Raw genomic sequence first — 20,175 nt, forward strand, 5'->3', positions numbered from 1 at the left:
TTATATAGCAAAAACAATATCAGCATGGTGTCAGCTCCCCACATCTTTAGCCCCATAGGATGACCTAACTGGAGGGACCTGATGACAGACAGCAGTAATGTGTTGATCTTCTACTGAGAAGCCATCTAAACTATAGCCAGGAAGTTTCTAAATTTACATAAAAGCTTGTAGCTGAATTTGAGAGGAGGTGGAGGAAGATGGAAAGTCCTGTGCTCAACTGAAACTAGGCAGATGGCAGTCTTCTGCAATGTTCCTCTTGAGCCCCTCACAAGAAGCTTATCTGTCCTTGGTCAAGGAGGAATTGCAGGGCACTCCAATAAGACTCTGGTCAGACTTGTCTGTCTGGCCTATGTGAAGACATGTATGGTCACGTGGTGGCAGAGCTGTCTCTCAATAACACTACCCACTTTCATGTATCCAAGTAAGAATAATTTTCAGTTCAAGCTATCCATTAGATTACCTAATTTACTGTACTGATTAATTATAGGGCCTTGGACCAAATATTTTCTATTTGTCTTAGGCCACATCTAATGAGATGATTATGACTGGTAGCAGCATGATCAGGTTAACTTGAAGGATAAATTGCAAACAAGCTCCCCGTCCAGAACCAAGTCAGCTAAGTATGTCTCAGGTGCTGCCAAGGTATAAACACTTGCATTAGAGAGTTTAGACTGTTTTATGGTTGTTAGGCAAGTGTAGGCTTGATGTCCACATAAGATGTAGTACCCTATTGGTGGTATAAACTGTATTAGGAATTTAAGTATCATTTATTATGACAAGGCTGAGTCAATTTTGTGTCCCTTGTGATGGATGAACTTCTTGATTGGAGCTAAATAATTCCTGCAAAGCAGGCTGGAGTGCTTTGGAAGAAACAATCTGTTTATCACAGCAAACTAGCCTAGCCATTATAGTACAGACTGCCCCAGGTGAACCATATTCTGCTAACAGATTCACAATGGCTTCAGCAACAGCATTTTGCTGACATGGGGGCCAAGGTTTGATTCTTCAGTGTTTAAATGAAGAGCTTGTTAAGTTTTTGTTGGTAGAGTCAGGAGGGAGTAAGAACGTAGCAATCAGTTAAATTCAGAAAGTCGCTATGGTCTAGGGAAAGCATAGGTGGTAGACAGAGACCACAAGAGACTGACAATAACATTAGGCTAGGGGGACATATTCATGTTCAGAATATTAATCTTGCCATCTGGGGTGGAGGTCATTCACCTGAGAGGTCATTTAAGATCTAAGGACTAAGAACCTAAGTCCTAAGGTCTAAGAATCTAAAAACTAAGTTAAGAATGGAGATTCATAGTTACCAATGCACAGATGACAGGCCAGGCCCAGTGCCCTAAAGGTAAGAGCAAAAGGAGTAAATGATTTTTTTCCCCAACTCCTGACTTCCCAGGGTTTGTGGTGTTTCTTTCCTACCATCTAGGTTGTTAATTCCCTATCATAGCCACATGATTAGTATGACCAGTCTCTGTAGCATTCACTTCATTCTTTTGATCCATCCTCATCATTTATAACCTACACCATTTGCTTGGATTCCTCTCTCAGTGGCTGTTTCCTTATATAGTGTGTACCACCCTTGAATTTATCCCACTCCTGAGGTGTGGGCTCTGCCAGGACCACTTTACAGTTGTCAGTTCACACTCATGATCACAATCTTCTGTCCTCTAGCTCAAATAAATATATCTTACTAAGGCATATAAAATCTTGGCTACTTCCTGCTCATTGGATTCAATCAGCATAAATAATGTTGTCACTATGAACAATCAAAATCAACTAAAGTGGTATTTTGTGGAATGTCAAGATGATCAACATCTCTGTAGAACATATTAAGGAGAACTGATACACCACTGAGAAAGTACTATGAAGGCATACTGTTGGCCCCATTATGTAAAAGCCAACAGTTTCTAGTGGTTTTTATAAATAAGTACAGAAAAGATGGCATTAGCCAAGTCAATAGTTATATGCAAAGTGCCAGGTGCTGTGTTGTTGATTTGTTCCAGTAAAAATACTATATAAGCAACAGTAGCCACAATTAGAATTACCTCCTGATTAAGTTTGTAATAGCGCACAGTCACCTCTAAGAATATGACTTCAGCACTGGCCAAACAGGTGAGTTAAATGGAAATATGATAGGTATCACCAGTCCTGCTTCTTTCAGTCTTTTATGGTGGAATTAATTGTTTCTGGTTTACTATCTTGGAAGGGAATGAAAGTTTCAGGAACTTCCACTTAGTTTTTTGTAGTGTAATGGCCCTCAACCCATGGGTAAGAAAGCCAATGTGGTGGTATTGCTAGTTCTAGAACTGAGAAAATAACCACATAGTGAGTATGTGGATCATCTGAACTAACTGAACCAACTGTGAGCTGGACATGAGCAAAGGCTTCATCTATTTACTAACGAAGATAAACTCTACCTTTTATTGGAGGGTCATAGTAGTGTTTTGTGTCCCCAGGAATTAGCATCATTCAGAGCCAATGTCTAGTAAACCTCAAAAAACCTGTGTATTTCCTTGTCTCCAATAAGCATCATAGGGATGCCAGAAGGAGAAGAGAAAAGGCAAGAAATTAGAAATCTATTTGAAAAAATAATGAAAGAAAACTTCCCTAGTTTGGTGAAGGAAATAGACATGCAAGTCCAGGAAGCACAGAGGGTCCCAAACAAGATGGATGCAAAGAGGCCCACTTCAAAACACATCATAATCAAAATGCCAAAGGTTAAAAATAAAGAATCTTAAAAACAGCAAGAGAAAAGCAGATAATTACCTACAAAGGAGTTTCCATAATACTGTCAGCTGACTTCTCAAAAGAAACTTAGCAGGCTAGAGGGATTGCCAAGAAATACTCAAAGTTATGAAAAGCAGGGACCTATAACCTAGATTACTCTACCCAGCAATGATATCATTTAGAATTGAAGGGCAGATAAAGAGCTTCCCAGACAATAAAAAAGCTAAAGGAGTTCATCATCGCCAAACCATTATTGTATGAAATGTTAAAAGGACTTATTTAAGAAAAGAAGATCAAAGCAATGAACAATAAAATGGCAATAAATATATATTTGTCAATAATTTCAAAAGCAAACTAAACAAACAAGAAGAATGGACCCAGAATCATAGATATAGAGAGCATTTTGATGGTTGCCAGATGGGAGGGCATCATGGGGAAACGGGTAAAGAGGTGGGGGGATCAAGAAGTACAAACAAGTAGTTACAGAATAGCCATGGGGATGTAAAGTACAGTATAGGAAATAGAGTAGCCAAAGAACTTATACACATGACCCATGGATATGACAATGGTGTGGGGACTGCTGGAGGGAGTGGGGGGGTTGCTGGGTGAAAGGGGGCAAAGGGGGAAAAACTTGCAGAACTGTAATAGCATAATCAAGAAAATATAATTAAAAATAATGGCTGAAAGGTAGGATTACATGCCTTCTGTTCTATAATACTGGATAGAGAAGCATTCCCCAGTTAGACACATTATCCCTCCCATAATATGTTCAGGTAAAGGAGACACAGTCACGTCACACGGTCTGTTCACACATTTCAGTCTTCATCCAAACTCGTACCTTAGTCACATCAACTGTTTTATTCCCATATCCTTTCATTGTAACTGTAGACCCTGTTAGGACTTTTCCAACAAGCTGAGGGAAGCCACATACTAAACCTGACAAGCTCAGGGGAGGTCTGCATGGCAGGCTTTACAAACTCAGAGACCTAAAGTAAAGTAACCACACAGGATGGTCTGAAATGAAAACTTTCTAACTGAACATGAGTCATGGCAGGTAGTCATGTCTTAGGCCAGTATCTTTCTTGACAAAAGTCAATCTTTACCTTAACTGAGACTGTTCATTGTCTTTTTGCATCTATGTTAACATGCCTTTGGAATGTCAGGGTGAACCCCTTTTTCCAGACCCCTCAGGGCAAAATCTCCCACCAGGGAGACCACAGAACTCCTCATTGTCACCTTGTTGCCCAAATACGATCCCAATGTGCTGTAAATATTGTCAACTACCCCATACCACAATGTACAAGTAGTATGTGTTCCTCCATTTTACTCTTTATCCAATCCCAGATATTTCTGTTTGGCTTTCTCCCACCTTCTTCATCTACTACCGATGGATTTTGTAACCCCCTTATGGCCTCCCCTTTGATTCTGGTATAAAATAAGTGGTAAAACTGCCATTTTTTGGAACAGTTTTTCAATCAATTAATATTTTTTTCCTAGCAAATGTCAGTTTGGCTCAAATAAAAATGCTTAAAATTAAGAAGCCCATCTTAATAATGGCAATCTCTATAGTCACACATGGCCTACAGAGGGGAACATCCACAGAAATTTTCAAAGATGTATGTCTTCCCCTCACTAATGTATTTCTTGTTCTTCAGTGAAGGAAGTGTTTTCTAGGCCTTTGCATGGAACAGTTGGGCAATGCGTATGCAGGTTGCATTTGATGAGTGCAGTATAACATTTCCCTAAGCCTTTGGATTCCGTTTCACATCGTATCAGGAAGCTCTGGCATCTCAGTCTTATAAACTCTATGCCACGACTGAGTCCAAGTTTTCCTCCATCAACCAAGTAACCTAGAGACTACAGGTAATAAAGATAATTAACTACAACTGAGGATTAGAGTAATGAGGGAATTCACCAGTAAGAAGAGAACCTTAGAGAATATAGAAATAGCAGCTATAAGAGGCTAAGCTTATCAGGAGCTAAACTACCCCTTGGGCTGGGAGATAGAGTTCCCAAGGAAGAGCTCCCCCAGGCCCTCCCAGGGCTAAGGTCCAGTCCTTATTGGAAAGGGAAGAGCCGGTTTTCACTGAATGGCAGAGAAGTCACTGTGGTGTCATACCTGCAGAACTTGTGGAAAGTCTGCCCTCTGAAACTTGCTTTAAAGGTTGTCTCCAGTAGGCCTAGAAAGCTACTCATGGAGTAGTGTACACTACAAAAACCACTAGATTTGGGGACATAGGAGAAATCTGCCGGCCCGAGTACTAGAGAGCTTGGCACAAGAGAAGGTCAGGTGTGCTGCAAGAGCTTGTCTACCAATGCACTGAACCAGGTAGAACCCCCCACCTGTTCTTCCTGTACTGTGTCTTCAGTGCCCTCTATTGACAAAGCTTCAGCCCTTGCTGGCAAAGGAAAACTTTCTTTAAAAGGCCCAGACGCATTTTCAGAGCACAGTCAAAAGAGGGTGAATTTGGAGTTGAGGGCTTAATAACTGGGACAAACATTACTTTTCAATTTCCCTCATAGATTCTGTAGCCAAATGTCTACATCTGCCTGAAGGGTCTTCGGCAGGTTCCTCTCCCTCAGGCTTCACCAGGAAGCCATCAAAAGCAATGGAATTAAAGATGCGTCTGGACAGAATTTGAAACTCCCTTTTTTTCTTTTCCTATAGCTCTTCATGGAGTTCCCGTCTAAGGCGCGCCAGGACAGGGTCCTCAAGGACGGGAAACCTGAACAGCGAAAGGACAGCGAGGAGAAATCTCAGCCCCTGTGGATCTGGGGCCGGTGGTTCCGGAAGTCCTCTGAGGGCCTCAACTCTAGCAAATCTTCCTCCGGAACGACAAAAGCCGCCTGAGGTCTCCCCACTGCCTGGGCTCAAGGAGGCAGACGCGGGGCGGGCCCGGCGGGCGGCGCGCAGTGATTGGATGCCGTGGGCCCCGCCCCCTCATCCCGGCGCGTCGGGAAGGGGCGGGGCCAGCTGCCTGCTCGGCTCCAGGGCTGCGGGCGCCTATTGACCCAGCGGCCGTCGCGCCGCCGCTGTCTCCTCCTGCTAGTGGCAGGCGGTTAGGAGCGCCGCGTGGCGCTGGAGAACCAGCGCTTCCTTTCGTAGCTGCCGCCGCCATCTCCACGTTTGCGGGGCGGGAAGGAAGGAGGGGACCTGCGGTTGCAGCTGGAGCGGGCTCCTCTCCGGGGACGGTCCTCTCCTTGCTCTCCTTTTCCTCCTCCGCACGCCGCTGCCGCCTGCCCCCTGCGCCCTACCAGCACAGCCCGGGGATCGGAACGGAGAGGAAGGGGCGGCGGGGGGCAGGATAGGCAGGAGGGTGGGCGCGGGTTCCGAGGTAACTCCTGCCAGATCCTTGCGTCCGCGTGCCCCGGGTGCTTCCCGGCCCGATAGCGGCGGCCGCCGCGGCGGCAGGAAGGGGTTCAGTTAGGGGAGGCGGGGGCGGCGCCGCGGGGCGGGACCGGTTGTCCTGGCGCTAAGTTGGGGCCAGGCTCCTCCCGAACCGATTCTTTCCCCCTCGGCTCCCGGGACCCAGCTCTGCGCCGCCAGCCCCGGAGCCTCCGAACCCGCACCTCCTGGGTGAAGGGGACACGCCTGCCCTTGCCTAGAAAACTTTTCCTGCGGATTCTGTTGGGACGGCGGTGGCAGGAAGTCCGGGCAGCGACCTCTTCTCCGCCTGTCCCGCTCGCCTGCCTAGTGCCGGTGCTGAGCTCGAGATCAAGTTTTCCGGGGCCTTTACGGGCTGCAGGCGGGTCCAACTAGGGGAGGGACGCCTGGCCCTAGGGAGGGCGGTGAGCCAGGGTGAAGGCCGAGGGCGCTGGTGGCGCTGGATAGAAGGTGCGGAGCGCTATCAGGACCAGCACCCGCAGCCGAAAGCGCGGAGAGCGCAAGCTTGTAACTGGGGAGCCTCCGGCGACCGCTTCCAAGAGTCCACAGTTATCCTCTGGGTGAAGACTGTGTCCGGGCCCCGAGTCTATCGAGAAAAAATGAAGTTAAGCCGTCAGTTCACCGTGTTCGGCAGCGCGATCTTCTGTGTTGTGATCTTCTCGCTCTACCTGATGCTGGACCGGGGTCACTTAGACTACCCCAAGAGCCCGCGCCGCGAGGGCTCCTTCCCCCAGGTAAGCACCGAGGGGGTAGGCTTCGGGGGTGTAGTTATCCGCCGCTCCTCGCCCTCCACCTCCCGCGGAGGCTGCGCGTAGGGGCAGGGCGAGTCCGAACTGGAGGAAGACCGGAGCCTCCTCCAGCCGGGCTTAGCGTTGGGGTGGCGGTGACTGCGTTCCGGGAGCCTCCTCCTCTTGGGCGCGCCGAGTTAACTAAGTGCGGAGCGGCTTGCAGTGGTGGGATCGCTGTCAGGGGAAGTGGTCAGGTTCCTGTACTCTCTCCCGGGCCTGTTAGGGTGCCCTCGGGCACCTGCTGGTCGGTGAACGCGCGCGGCTGGAGGCGCTCTCTAGCAGGCGCAGCGCAGTCTTACCTCTTTTGGGTAGACCTTCAGCTCACACAGGGTTAAGCTGCAGAGACCCCCTGCGCATATCCAGTTGCGGGAATGGGTCTAACAGACCCCATCTGCGCGGTGTTTTTACCCCAGTCTTAAGAAATAAACAAAAGTTTATTTCGTGTTGCAGGCTTCTTAGAAGTGAATCTGTAGAGTTGATTTTAGTCGTTATTCTTCAGCTATATTACATCGGGGTTGTTTGGAGACTAGTGGGGAAGTGCGTGTTATACTCAAGCAGGAAGCTGTGGGGCGCTCAGCCCTGTGCCCGGTGGTCGAATTGTCAAACGAGTTGGGTAAGCGACCTGTCTTCAGGCTTTTATTTAAAGTTGCTAAAAATAAGCAAACGGAGACAGTCGGTTTTATTTGGAAGGATACCGCGCTGCGTATATTTTCGTTTCCAGTTATTTGCCAATCATCGGTACACCTAGGAAATTTTAGTAAAACTGGGTATTGTGTAGTATCCCCTGTAATGAATGAACCTGAAGAATTCAAAACCCTGACACACCAATCTGACAACTACTTGACTAAGGGATAGAGAAACGTAGGACGCGAACAAGTTGACGTTTTAATGTGTGTGTGTGTGACAGTTTAAATGGCCAAATAGTAACCTTGTCATTTGTTCTAGTGATTTGCTAGGGCAAAAGTCTTGAATTTATTTAAAATTGAACTACTAACTTACCTGAGTTATTACAGAAGTGAAAAAAAAAATGACCCATATGGGAATACTACCATCATTTTAGAACACTCAATATTTTTCAGGTGAGAGGTTTTGAAAATCTTGTTATAAACAGATGTATCAAAAATTTTTAAAGCTTATGCTTCTCCTAAGTAGTCTGATAGGGAAAATATTGTGAGATAAGCACCATGGGATATCTTTAAATCTTGGGTTTAGTGCTTGTTGATAAGATTGGATAAAAGTTTTTAAAAAGGGTAAACTGTGAAGCAAGAGCAAAAGGAGGAATTCTAAGCCTTGTTTCATAATTTTGGGCCTAATCTTACTGTGAGTCCCCTCTCCCCCTCCTACTCCCAGTAACCTTATTTTCAGAATTTTTTTTGTTACAAGAAGAATCATAAAGTGTTATCTTGAATATCCTTTGGATTTGTTTTGATGATCACTTGGAAATGATGCATGCAAACATCTGGGGCTGGGGTTCTCTGGCAACCTTGACATTTTACTGTTTCTAAAGAAGTGAATGACTCATTCAGTTACTGGGACATCTTAGGCAATGTTAATTCCATATTTTAATATCCAGCCCTAGTCCTTGTCAAGGGGCGGAATTTCTGCTTAGAGTGAAAGCATTTTTGACAGTGCCTGCTAGAAGAGAAGGCCTTGTGTGCTTTCTGTTTTGCTTGCAAGAGGAGAGGGTTTGGTAGGTGGAGCTTTTTACATTTAAAGCTGTCTTTCTCAGGTTTTTATTACTGGATTTTCGTGCAGGATGAAGGAATTCTTTGCTGATTTAGTTTTGGAGAGCTACTAAATCCTGAAGCAAGTGGACAGAATAAACCTGATGTAAGCCTAACTTACGTGTCTGACATCAGCCCATGTGTCTTCCATGATAAACTCAATTCCCACAACCACCACCCAGTAGGTAAGGAAACTGAGGCACAGAGAGATGAACTTGCCCAAAGTCACACAGTTGAAGCTGAGATTTGAACATGCGGCCTTTGGAGTCTAGGCTCTCAGCAACTAGCTCTACTACCTCTTAGTAATTCTTTGCCTACTGTTAGGCAAATTGCCTGCTTGTGGAAAGATCTGATGGGGGGAGGCTTGAGCATGTCGCTCTGTGGCTCCTTAGCTTATGACTTTTTTTGTAAATAATACTTTTATTATGAAGCCCTAATGAATATGCTCATTTTTCTGAAACATTTAATGGTTGATATTTATAAATCTCTTAGAATGTTTTCTAGCTCTTGTCAGAGCTAAACATCATAATGAAAACCATTAATGTAGCACAGCGTCCAGCATTTGAGTTGATTTTTAGTATTTTCATTACTTCTGTCATGTCAACCTTCATTTGATGAGAAAACCAGACATAGTGCAACCAAGTTGCAATGTATTACTGTATTCTGCCATGTATAATACTCACTTTTTTGCCCCAACTTTTGAGGGAAAAATAAGGATGCACATTATACATGGGTAGTACTAATTCCGTATCTACATAAATATTTTTAATTCTTTTATTTATGCTTATACGTTAAAACTCTAGGAAGCAATAATGATATCTGTATGCAAAACAATACCCTGGAATATGATCATTGGTTTTGTTTTTAAATATAAATAAATAAATAACTGAATTAAATAAATAAATGGAAAGATTTTTTTCCTGAAAGTTTGGGCCAAAGACTTGGGTGTGCATTATACATGGCAAAATATGGTATATATATTTGTCGTGATTGGATACCGAATTATTAGAGGCAAGGTAGTCAGCCACTATATTATCGTTTTTGATGTCTAGAGGAATGATTTATCCAGAAAGGGATTGATGTCTTCTCACTTGTCTGTTTTAGTTTCTTTCAGTTAATGTGGAACCTTCAGGAAGGTATATGATCCATCTAGTAAGCAAGATACATTTTAAAACCATCCTAAAATGAGAGTAATCTGTTTGCTCTGATTCTGGCTTTCACTCTTCTCTTCCTCCCACAACTCTGTTTTCCATTGCTTGGTCAGACTCTGGGGCAGAAATGGCCCCAAATCAGGATGCTTGGGTTTCTCCCGCCCTGGAGCAGCTGCCTGCTTCTGAGACAGTCTTTGGAAGACTTTCTTTCCCCTGTGCTTCTGGGAGGAATTCCTTTGAGGCCTGAAGCAACAGGTGTCCTTGTCTGTTTTAGCTTATGTGTATATTTTAGGGTTAATAAAGCTCAGCTAGAAAAATTAATGAAAATTCCACTCTGAATGAAAGTCTGGCCAGGGCCTAATGCCCCGAAAATGCTTTGAGGTAGTAAGAATTCCAGCAGATAAAAGGAGAGAAACATTGTTAAGGTCTTCCTGAAATGCTTTATCATGTCTTACAAGCAGATTTCACAAGTTACTTATCAACAGTGTGAATATTATAATATGTCTTATGTTTGATTCTGGAAAATTAAAGTAATGAGCTGATATTGTATAACACATGATCAGCCTTTAAATAACTAGTATAGCATGCGACCAAAGAGATTGATATTAACTCTTGGGACTAATGGGAAATATGAAAGTGAAGTTCAGACTTTTATCTTTGTACCCAGATAATATTTATCAAGTGAGAATGCCTTTACATAAATACTCGATTAAAAGACATTGGAAGGTGGGGACTTTTATGCTTTTTGGTTTTTAACTTTTACTGGGAAAATATAATAAACATACAAAAATATGCTTAAACACTGTTATATGTTAATATTATATTTAACATTTTATATGTTAATAAGCATATACAAATATTTATTAAACATCATCTTATTGGGTGATGTTTAATAAATCTAGCTGATGTTTAATAAAAGTTGACCTTGATACCCCATTGTTTTATCTTGCCTTCAGGAATCTGTGAATCTATCTAATGATACATACGAAAACATGATCTTGCTGGCTTCTTCACACTCCAGTGTACTCTATTTATAAACTATAGCACTATTTTCTGGGGTTTGTGCAGGTGTATATATGGGAGCTTATTTCATTTCTTAGGGTATAGTGTTTAGATCTGTGACTTTTGGGAAGGTGTGGAACTTTGACATCGGTGGCAATCAGGTATGTAGGAGGAATGCCAGTACTGCAAGCCTCTGGAGAGGCTGGTCACCTCCACCCCCTTCTGAGTCCAGCAATCCTGCAGGACTCCTGCCCAGCATCATTCACTAAGACTCAAGCTTACTTCTTATACACCACTGGGACAGTCACGACAGCACCTGGGCCGAACGCTTAAGTGTATTATTTTCTAAGTTGATTTGAATGTGTTATGCCCAGATCAGCACTGCTGTCAGGGACTAAACAAGGAGGTTTGTTTGGGAGAAGTTGCCATCCTGTTTATCTGCAGGGGATTTTTTCTATTGCTCATTCAGTAGCATTGGGGGATATCTGAGCTGTGGGCAAAGAAGCATTGACTGAAATTTCCAATTTATTTGTTGTCTTCACTTTGAGTCAGCTATTGCTCTTTGTGATAGTTGTTACAACTTTGGCCCTCTTTTGACAGACTGGCGTAAGTGTTGACATTTTTTCATAGAAGGAGTAGTTTAGTAGCTGCTTCTGATCTGCTGCTTAATTATTAGTTTTTTTTTAGTCCAGTGGTCTGTTCTTCCTTGTTGTTCCCTCACTTCCAAAGAGATATTTAAGGAAATGGGAGGCTATTCAACAGCTGGGAAATCATCTCTGTTGGATCATAAAGTCATTGTGTTTTGGTGGTTGGGTTCCTAGTAACACTGGCTTTTAGGAGTGGAGGAGAAACTCAAAAACCGAATTTTACTTCTTTTCATAGTTGTCATTAGTAGGTTGATCAGGAGGGGAAGTAGACCATTTTAGCTAAAAGGTTTTTTTCTTTCAGATACAGATTTCAAGCCAAGAGCTAATTTTAAGGTTGAAATCATGCTTAGGATCAAGCGTGAGGGTTGATTGTACTGAACTGGAGTTTAGACCTAGTGTTTGACTATTGCTAAATTTACCTTACGATAGGAGGAAGTAAATCATTTGGTTTAAATGAACTCAGTCTCTTGAGGTCATAACGTAGCTTTTCTGTGAAATGGTATATTTAATGTTATTTGTACTTTTATGAAGACAAGCAAATAGTAGCTATCCAGTGAATATTTCACGTTAAATTTTTAACTCTGACATACTGTTTCCTAAAGAAAAGATCAACCTTGAAGCATTTTAGCTTAAAACTGTACAAACTCTACCTTTGGCTGCCTTACAAAAATGTCAGTCATTGCTATTGACATTTTGGTGTTGGGGGCGGTCCTTTGCATTGTAGCAGCATCCCTCCTAATATGCCAGAAACACCTTTTTCCTTCCTTTCCTCCAGTTGTAGCCACCAAAAAATGTCTTCAGACATTGCTAACTGTCCTCTAGGGGGAAAATGAGTCCTGTTGAAAACCAGTTTGGCTGCAATCTAGCCAAAGGCCTATTCTTTAGTATACTCTCACTGTTCTTTGTTAGCATTTTGTGTTTTAGGAAGGAGTGATCAAAAGGATTAATTTTAATACTCAAAAAGATATCTAGCACTTTCAGATGATTGAAATGTTTCCTTGCTGTGGATGCCTAAAATTCACTTACATTTTTAGGATTCTAAATTGCAGTGTGTTACAGAAAATATGAGGGTAGATTATGTTCATATGCAAGTTAAAGAAAGAAAATGGGAGGTTATTTTAATGAAATTTAATTTATTAAAAATTGGATATACTTATTCTGAGAAAAGAATTCTGGTCGGGGGATAGTAGGTAGATCATCTTTTAGTTTCTGCAAGCTAAATTAGAGGTTGGCAGTAGTCCAGACTTATTTCCTTTGCCTTTTAGCACAGGAGATTAGATTATTGATTAGTAACAAGGTAGTATGAAAGTCACATGCAAAAATAATTTGAGATGTCTAAAATTTTCTTAGGCAAGCTATTTCCTTTCTTTATTGTTTTATTTTTGTTAATTCTGATGATTCTGGCTGCTGCATATTTGTATCCTTTCTTGAGATGAGAAAAAGCAGGGACATAAATTAGAAAATAAAGTACATGGAGACTTCCCTCCTGTTCATTTTGTTCTAAATAACCTTTTTTTTTTTTTTTTTTTTTTTAAAGAAAGGGGGATGGAGGTAGAGGTAGTAAAAGAATGAAGTTTTTGGCAAATATCTTCCTTCCCTCATGTTTCTAAGACCTCTGGTCTTAAACTCTGCCTAAGTCAGCTGCCAAATCTGGCCTGCCATCTGTTTTTTAGGGCCACAAGATAAGAAAGGTTATAATGTTTTTAAATGGTAAAATATTTCATGACATAGCCACAACTCATTTCTCTAGGAATTGTACAATAAGGGCAGATGGCCCACAAAGGCTAAAATATTTAAAAAATGGCCCTTTACAGAAAAAAAAGTTCTCCAATTACTGGTTTAAACTGTATTTCTCTGTTATCATCATTAAAGGTATATAGTGTGGTTAGATCTATGAAGCAGAGGTGGATTAATAAAAACAAACAAAATTCTTATAAACTGGTCATTACATTAGCATTAGTCAAATTTATTCTGTGTTTTGAGAGTGTGGTTTAAAACTAGTGTTGTCTATTTCATAGATTTGCAAGTATTCTTGGAGAACTTTCAGGCTAGAGCATGGGCATGTTTGACATGTTTAATTGGTTTTCTTTGTAGCACCTGAAGGTTGCTCACTATGGGACTGCTCTGGGACCCAGGGTTCTAGGGCGTGAACTGTGCAAGATTGATTCAGAGTCTCGTGACTGAAAATCATGACTTTATAGTATTTCCATTTCCTGTAATTCACAGATGGGCTGAATTCTGAGCCTAATCTGACTGCTTGGGTTAGTCAGTAAGCAGTAGGGGGAGAGCCAGGGTCTGAGTATTTTCCTCTTAATCCCTGGACCTGGGCTGGAACTTGGCGCCCCCTCTGGGGGCTACTCAGCTTGAACGCAGAGAACTACAAGGATGTCTGAGCGGGCACTGGACTGCCATCCTACTCACCAAAGAGTAATTAATTTCTGCTAATTTTGATAGTTCTTCACACTTCTTAAAGATTATGTGTGACTTTCTTCATTCCTTGTGGCACAGGCCACCATCCCTTTTGTGTTCTCAGAGATTTTACTGTCATCATTCAGTTGCTGCAGAGTTCGACTGAACAACATGGGTGTGATTTTTCTCATTGAGTGGTGTCGCAGTTTTTAAGTATATTTTTTCCATTTTTAAATGTATGTGTTTGTGCATCTTTCACATGTAAATGGGTTTCCCACTGGCTTCCTTTGCATGTAGGCACCTTTAGAAGTTCGGAGAAATTAAATGCTTTTTCCAAGGACAGAGCAGGCCCCAAAGTGACCCGATGTTACCAGTTAGCCTCATTGCCCTCGATCAGGAGTCTGGAGGGCCAGGGAATTTACCAGTGATTTTTTTTTCTTTCAGACAGGTATCCCCCAGCATTGCTTGTGTTTAGTTTTGTGATGGGAAGTTCTCCTTCAGGGTGAGGCTGTACTTTGGGGCTGAAGATGTCCTTTGCATCAGTTCCCTTGTGTTCCTACCACAGGTGTAGAGGAATGTGGAATTGATAGGTCTTTGCCTTTGTGGTAGCATTTTTTTTTTAAACCTGTGGAGCATTAGAGGATGGAAGCCTGAGAGTATGAATCATTCTCAGAATTATTTTCTACACCAAAAAGTCCTGAATTTGCATTTTTAGACCCCAGTGAGGTAGTCATTCTCTTAAAAGTCACCAGGACACAAAAAAAGTTATAATATGAACAAATCAGACATAGAATTTTAGAGTAGGGAGGGTTCATCCAAGTCCAATAATTTAGTCTTTGATTTTTCAAGTAAAGACATCGAGACACACAAGCTGGACTTCAGAAATTTGGCACAGGTCTCATAACTGATCATAGCAAACCTAAGTCATTGTAATTCAGCTGCCCTTCTCTTGTGTTATACCCAGCATGTATTTGAGAAATTATTGTGTGCTTGACACTATGAGATTATGATAGTCATACTAGATACATTACTTGCTTTGAAAGGGCTTCTTGGTTATTTGAGGAGACACAAATGCCATTTATGAAACCATAAGAGACAGTTAAGTGTCACCTAATGGTTCACTAAAAGAGTTGAAGAAGTTAGAATGGCAACTGGCATATAGTAAATGTCAGTTATTATCAGTGAACCAAGATTTATGAACAGAGGTCTACCTGTTATGTACCAGGCACGGTTGTAGGTTCTAGTGATATAGCAGCTAAAAATAAAATAAGACTCTGTGATCTTAATTCATATTCTTGATATAAGGGAAAAGGCTTTAAAGGGAATTTAGAAACAGAACAAAGTTCTGGTAATGACCCAGGTTAAGTTGACCAAAGGACATGGGAAAGAAGCTAGGCTTTCCTGCTTAGGTAGGACTTTGAAGGGAGAAAAGAATATTCCTTGTGTGAATACAATGCTTCTGAAGGCTTGGAGTCATGAAGGAACCTGGCTGGCATCATAAGAAGTGAAGAGATTAACTTAGAATTTTTGGTGCTTGTAAAGAGTAGTTGGGAAAACGGGGTAGGTAGTTTGGGATTAGATTGAATTGCTCTGAGAGCCAGTCCGAGGAATTATGAGTTAGATAGAAGTGAACCATTTGAAGTTACTGAGTATACCAGAAAGCTGCTTGAAAAAGCAGTGCTGGAAAATTAATTTCATAGTAAATTTTAGACCTGGAAGAGAGTGAAGAGAATATTCAATCTAGATTATTCTGGTAGCAGTGTGTAGGAAGACTCAGAAGCAGGAAGGAGCTGAGAATCTGTTTGAGATTATAGAGACATAAGGCAGTAAGTCCCTATACCAGCACTGAATTGGCTAGAGTCAAGAGGAAGAGGGAAAATGTGGAGACATTCTGTAAAAAGAAGCATCAGGGCTTTCTAGCAGATCTGATAAAGGGTAATAATGGTTGGTCTGAGTAAAAAAACTTCTCCCACCTTTTTCCTTTGGGGTGTTTGGAGACTTCCTGTACTATTTGCACAAGGGGATAGTTTGAAAAATGAGCTGGTTTGGAAGCCAAGCTCAGGTTCATTTATGATGAGGTGGATGTTAGTGGAAATAGCCAGGTGGGCTGGAGTGCCAGAGTGAGAGGTCAGGGAAGGGAGATGTTGATCTGGTAGTCATCAGTGTAGTTGGGGAGTGAATGCGCTCTGTCGGGATGTGCTTTGTGAGAAGAGAGCAGAAAGCCAAGTACACTTCTTATACCCCAAAGCTCTGCTTCTTGTATTAACATTACTGTGTAGCAGATGTTAATAAAATTAAGCAGCTTGTATTCAAATTGTCAAAAGCCAGCTCATTGATCAGCATTCCTAAGAAAAGATGAAGCTATCATAAGGATTTCAAAGAAGCATTTCAGTAAGGAACTAAAAATGACCCTTTTCATCTTCAGCCCAAATTATGGGGCTAAATTATTTGTTTCTAGGCTGGAAGAACAGGATATAGATTACTGTGTGTGCGTGTGTGTGAGGGGGAGAGAGAGAGAGACAGAGAGAGAGAGACAGAGAGAGAGAGAGAGAAAATATGAGAGAATGAGAAGCAGGAGGAGCGGGGCGGGGAGCCTGCTGGGCTGGAGAAGGGTAGATATTTATTAAAGATCAAAAGGCAATACCCCAAATAGAGGCCTTGTAGCTCAGGAGGTTTTTTTTTCTGAAGATCAGACAGATTTCTGAGAATACCTGCTAACTGCTTCTTGTTTATGGTAAATAAGAGCTCCTCCTCTTTGATTGGTTGCTGATCCTCCACAAACTGAAAAAGAACTGTCTTTGTGCCAGGGCTACCGCTTGCAAATTGTAGGGCCAAATGAGGACAACACTGGAGATGCAAGCTATTTCTTGTGACTTTTAGGGAGAAGATCTAACTGATAATTGTTTAAAATAAGAAAAAAAAGATTTGAGAAGAATCTAAGAAATTTATATCCTTAACTCTTCATTGATGCTGATGGTGTGACATTTACAAGTTTGCTATTATTATAATTTTATATATTACTTTGTGCCTTACTATTGCATTTATTGCTTCTGTGGTATTTACCAAGTCCCACCTTACCCTTGGAGATCAATTGCATCAGATGGATTTTTATAAAGAAAGTCAGTAGGGAAGGATTTGTAAAACTACAGAGGCTTTAGGGCTTGTAAAGAATGGGAGATTCAAAATTTATGTTTTAGATGGGGCTTGCCAAAATACCTGTCTCCTGTCAGTAAGAGGTAGAAGGAGCTTATTGAAGAAATGATTATTATACAGTAAATAAGCCTGAAGTCAGGTTGGTTATTACTTAATACAACCCTGTTTTCAGAGGTTCCCCAAAACTATTTCTGTATGAAGAAGCATCTTAAACATGTCAATTGCATTTGTTTAAATAAGGTAAAAACAGTATATGCCATTTATCCTTGGGAGTTTAGGTAGTATAAGTAGATTACTCTTATACACAAAAGGAGTATGTCAAAAAATCTAAGACATTACCAACATAGATCAGCAGTCATTGGCCAGACGACATATGACAGCATGATTGTGATTCCCTGGGAATTGTTGCAGCCTAAAAATGCATCCCATGAACTTTCATGAGTGGTCTTGGGTGGAATATACTGTTGACATTATTATCGCAGAACATAAATACAGTAAAAATACATTTATAAGAAAAATCAGTGTGATTTAAAAACTTTTTTTGCAAAAAATTAAAAGAAATAATGATCCATAGAACAATTTGGGAAGTGTTGAATTAAAGAAAAATAGTCTATTAGTCAACACTTAATTTGCTTAGTACCACTTAATGCAATTTTTAAATGTATTTGAAAGTAATAAAACTGCATTGTATGAAAATACTTAATAATACAAACATTTTTGCCCTATTTACAAGCTTTCTAATAATAGTTTTTAAAAAGATAACTGTTTTGCAGCATCTTACTTTATATAGCAGGTTGGTACCTAAAATGTTGCCTCAATAGGACATGATTTCTGTGCAGCTGCATCGGGCTAGTGCAGGAGGGGGTCATATGGTTCTAATCTATATATACATCTGGAAGCTCGAGGGGCAGAAATGGAGCTGTGTTCTGGAGCAGAAGAAAGTGCCAGCACCTGGAATCATGACCATGTTTTTGGAAGTGGTCAGAGGGTTGGGGATTACAAAGGTGGGGCAAACCTGAGTGGCCTGTTGTTATTCTAGGTTAGGGTTAGGATCCTCCAGAGTGATTCTGGCAGCTGCAGAGTGGTTTACCCAGGTGCAGCCACGAGCCCTTCGGGTACCCAACTGGGGCAAGGGATGGTGAGGTTGAGGTCCCAGCTCTTCACTTCAGTCACGTGGCACTCTTGTCATGTACTTGCATCTAGTACTAGTAGCCTCTGTTACTGTCACACAGATACCTGACTGTGGGCACAGCCCCAGTTCACACTCCTTTTGGCCTCAACACTACATATCTGAAGGGGTGGAGTGGTCACTTGAGGGGTTACCTGTCATTCTATCAAACCAAAATGCTTTCCTGTAAAGTGCCTGAGATCTGACCAAGTAGCAGGATTTTCCTCTATATAGTTGAAAAGCATCTGACTGACTTGGAACTCCCACACTAACAGTGTCACCCCTGCTGGAAACACAGATTCTCTTTTACCAAATTACAGTCCCTATATTTAGCTTTAATGCAGTGGTTCTTAACTGCAGATGTGTGAGGATCGCCTGGTGAGCCATTTACAATTATAAAAAGCAGCTCTGTGCACTCTCTCTCTAGGTAATCCCATCCGTTCCTACTGCTTTAAATTCATATTTATACTGGCCCCAAATTTATGTATTCTCCCAACTTTCAGACGGCATGTCTGCCTGATACCAGCACTGAGCTATCGAATAACTCCAGAACAGAATCTTCATCCCTCACTCTGCTCCTACCCCAGCATTTCCTATTTTCCTAAAATGCCACCTGTCATCCTCCAGTTGCCTCAGGAAAAAAAGAGGCCATTTTTCTTTTTTTCTTTCCCTTTTCTTCCCTAGTTCATCTGTCCTGTCAGATGGTTTCACATTCCTCCGCCTCCAGTGCCGTGGTCCGAGCCACCATGATGTTTACCTGGCCAACTGCAGCACACTCTTACTCCACTTGTCCCACCGTAGCTCCAGAATAGCTTTAAAACCTTTTTTATTTATTAGTCCCCAAACTATCCCAAATGGAGAGGTTGGTGCTTCTTTCTCTGAAAAATGTTTTTAACCATAAAGTTTTTTCCTGCCTCCTTTATTTTATAGCCTTGTTAGACCAAAATATGCCCCTGGGAAAACAGCTTATAAAGTCGCATGGCCTCACCCTCCATTGCTCCAGTGCATGGGCTCTCAGCTCCTCAGGCTCTCAGCTTTGCACTTCTGATGGGACTTGGGCAGCTTCCTCCATCAGAGACCGAAGGTGTAAGGATACCTTCTAAGCTTTATTTATGTTGGGTCAACACTTTGCCAGGTGTATTAATCTTCTGTTGCTGCCATAACAAATCACAACAAACTTAGTGGCTTAAAATAAGAAAATGTGTTCTCACTGTTTTGGAGGTCAAGTCTGAAATGGGTCATACCAGACTACAATCAAGACATTGGCAGGGCTGCCTTCCTTTGGTAGGCTTTACCAAAAGGTAGGCTTTAAGGAAGAATCCATTTTTTCTCGCCTTTTCTAGTGAGATGACCAAAAAGTTCATTTAGTATTTTCTGTACAATGGCTCTAGTAGTACTTAGTTGTCTTTAACTTCATTCAAAACAGTTTTGTTAGATTGTATCGTGACAGCTGTCAAATCAGCGTGCATTTAAAAAATAATTATCAAAATTGGTGAACTTTTGTGCAGCCATTTTAATATTGAAGATGGAAGAAAACATGCAACATTTTTGTCATATTATGCTTTATTATTTTAGGAAAGGTAAAAACACAACTGAAATGCAAAAAAAGATTTGTGCAGTGTATAGAGAAGGTGCTGTAACTGATTGAACATGTCAGAAGCGGTCTGTGAAGTTTTTTGGTACTATCCACATTTTGGCCAAATAATTCTTTGCTGTGGGGCTGTCTTAGGCATTGGAAGATGTTTAGCAGCCTCTACCCACTAGAAGCCAATAGCAAGAGACAGCGACATATTCAAAATATCAAAGTCAGTAAAGTTACTGGTGAAAATGAAAAATGAGTCTTCTATTTTACGGAAAAAACTAAATTTTGGGCCAACCCAATAGCTTCTGAAGCTGCCTGCATTCCTGGGTTCAATGACCCTTTCCAGCATGGCATCACTCTGACAACCTCATCTGTTTCATATCTCCCCTGGTCTGACTCTCCTTCTTTACACTTACAAGGACCTTTGAGATTACAC

At 41.7% G+C, this 20,175-nt stretch overlaps 1 protein-coding gene across 2 annotated transcripts in view; it reads left to right on the forward strand.

The window, feature by feature from the left end:
* The first annotated feature begins 5,717 nt into the window (after positions 1-5,717).
* MAN2A1 (mannosidase alpha class 2A member 1) overlaps positions 5,718-20,175 on the forward strand; it is a 158,214-nt gene continuing 143,756 nt past the window's right edge. The window contains exons 1-2 of one of the 2 annotated variants that reach the window (XM_045197679.2): positions 6,716-6,849; positions 8,659-8,812. Coding sequence is in view for 1 of the 2 variants with exons in the window: in XM_024563305.3 (XP_024419073.1) it covers positions 6,715-6,849 (135 nt within the window). In the remaining variant the exon portion in view is untranslated. Of the gene's footprint in view, positions 6,850-8,658; positions 8,813-20,175 lie in introns of both variants that reach the window. The other variant, XM_024563305.3, reaches the window with a different exon arrangement.

This window comes from Desmodus rotundus, chromosome 1 (genome assembly GCF_022682495.2).
Source record: "Desmodus rotundus isolate HL8 chromosome 1, HLdesRot8A.1, whole genome shotgun sequence".
NCBI classification, from domain to species: Eukaryota; Metazoa; Chordata; class Mammalia; order Chiroptera; family Phyllostomidae; genus Desmodus; species Desmodus rotundus.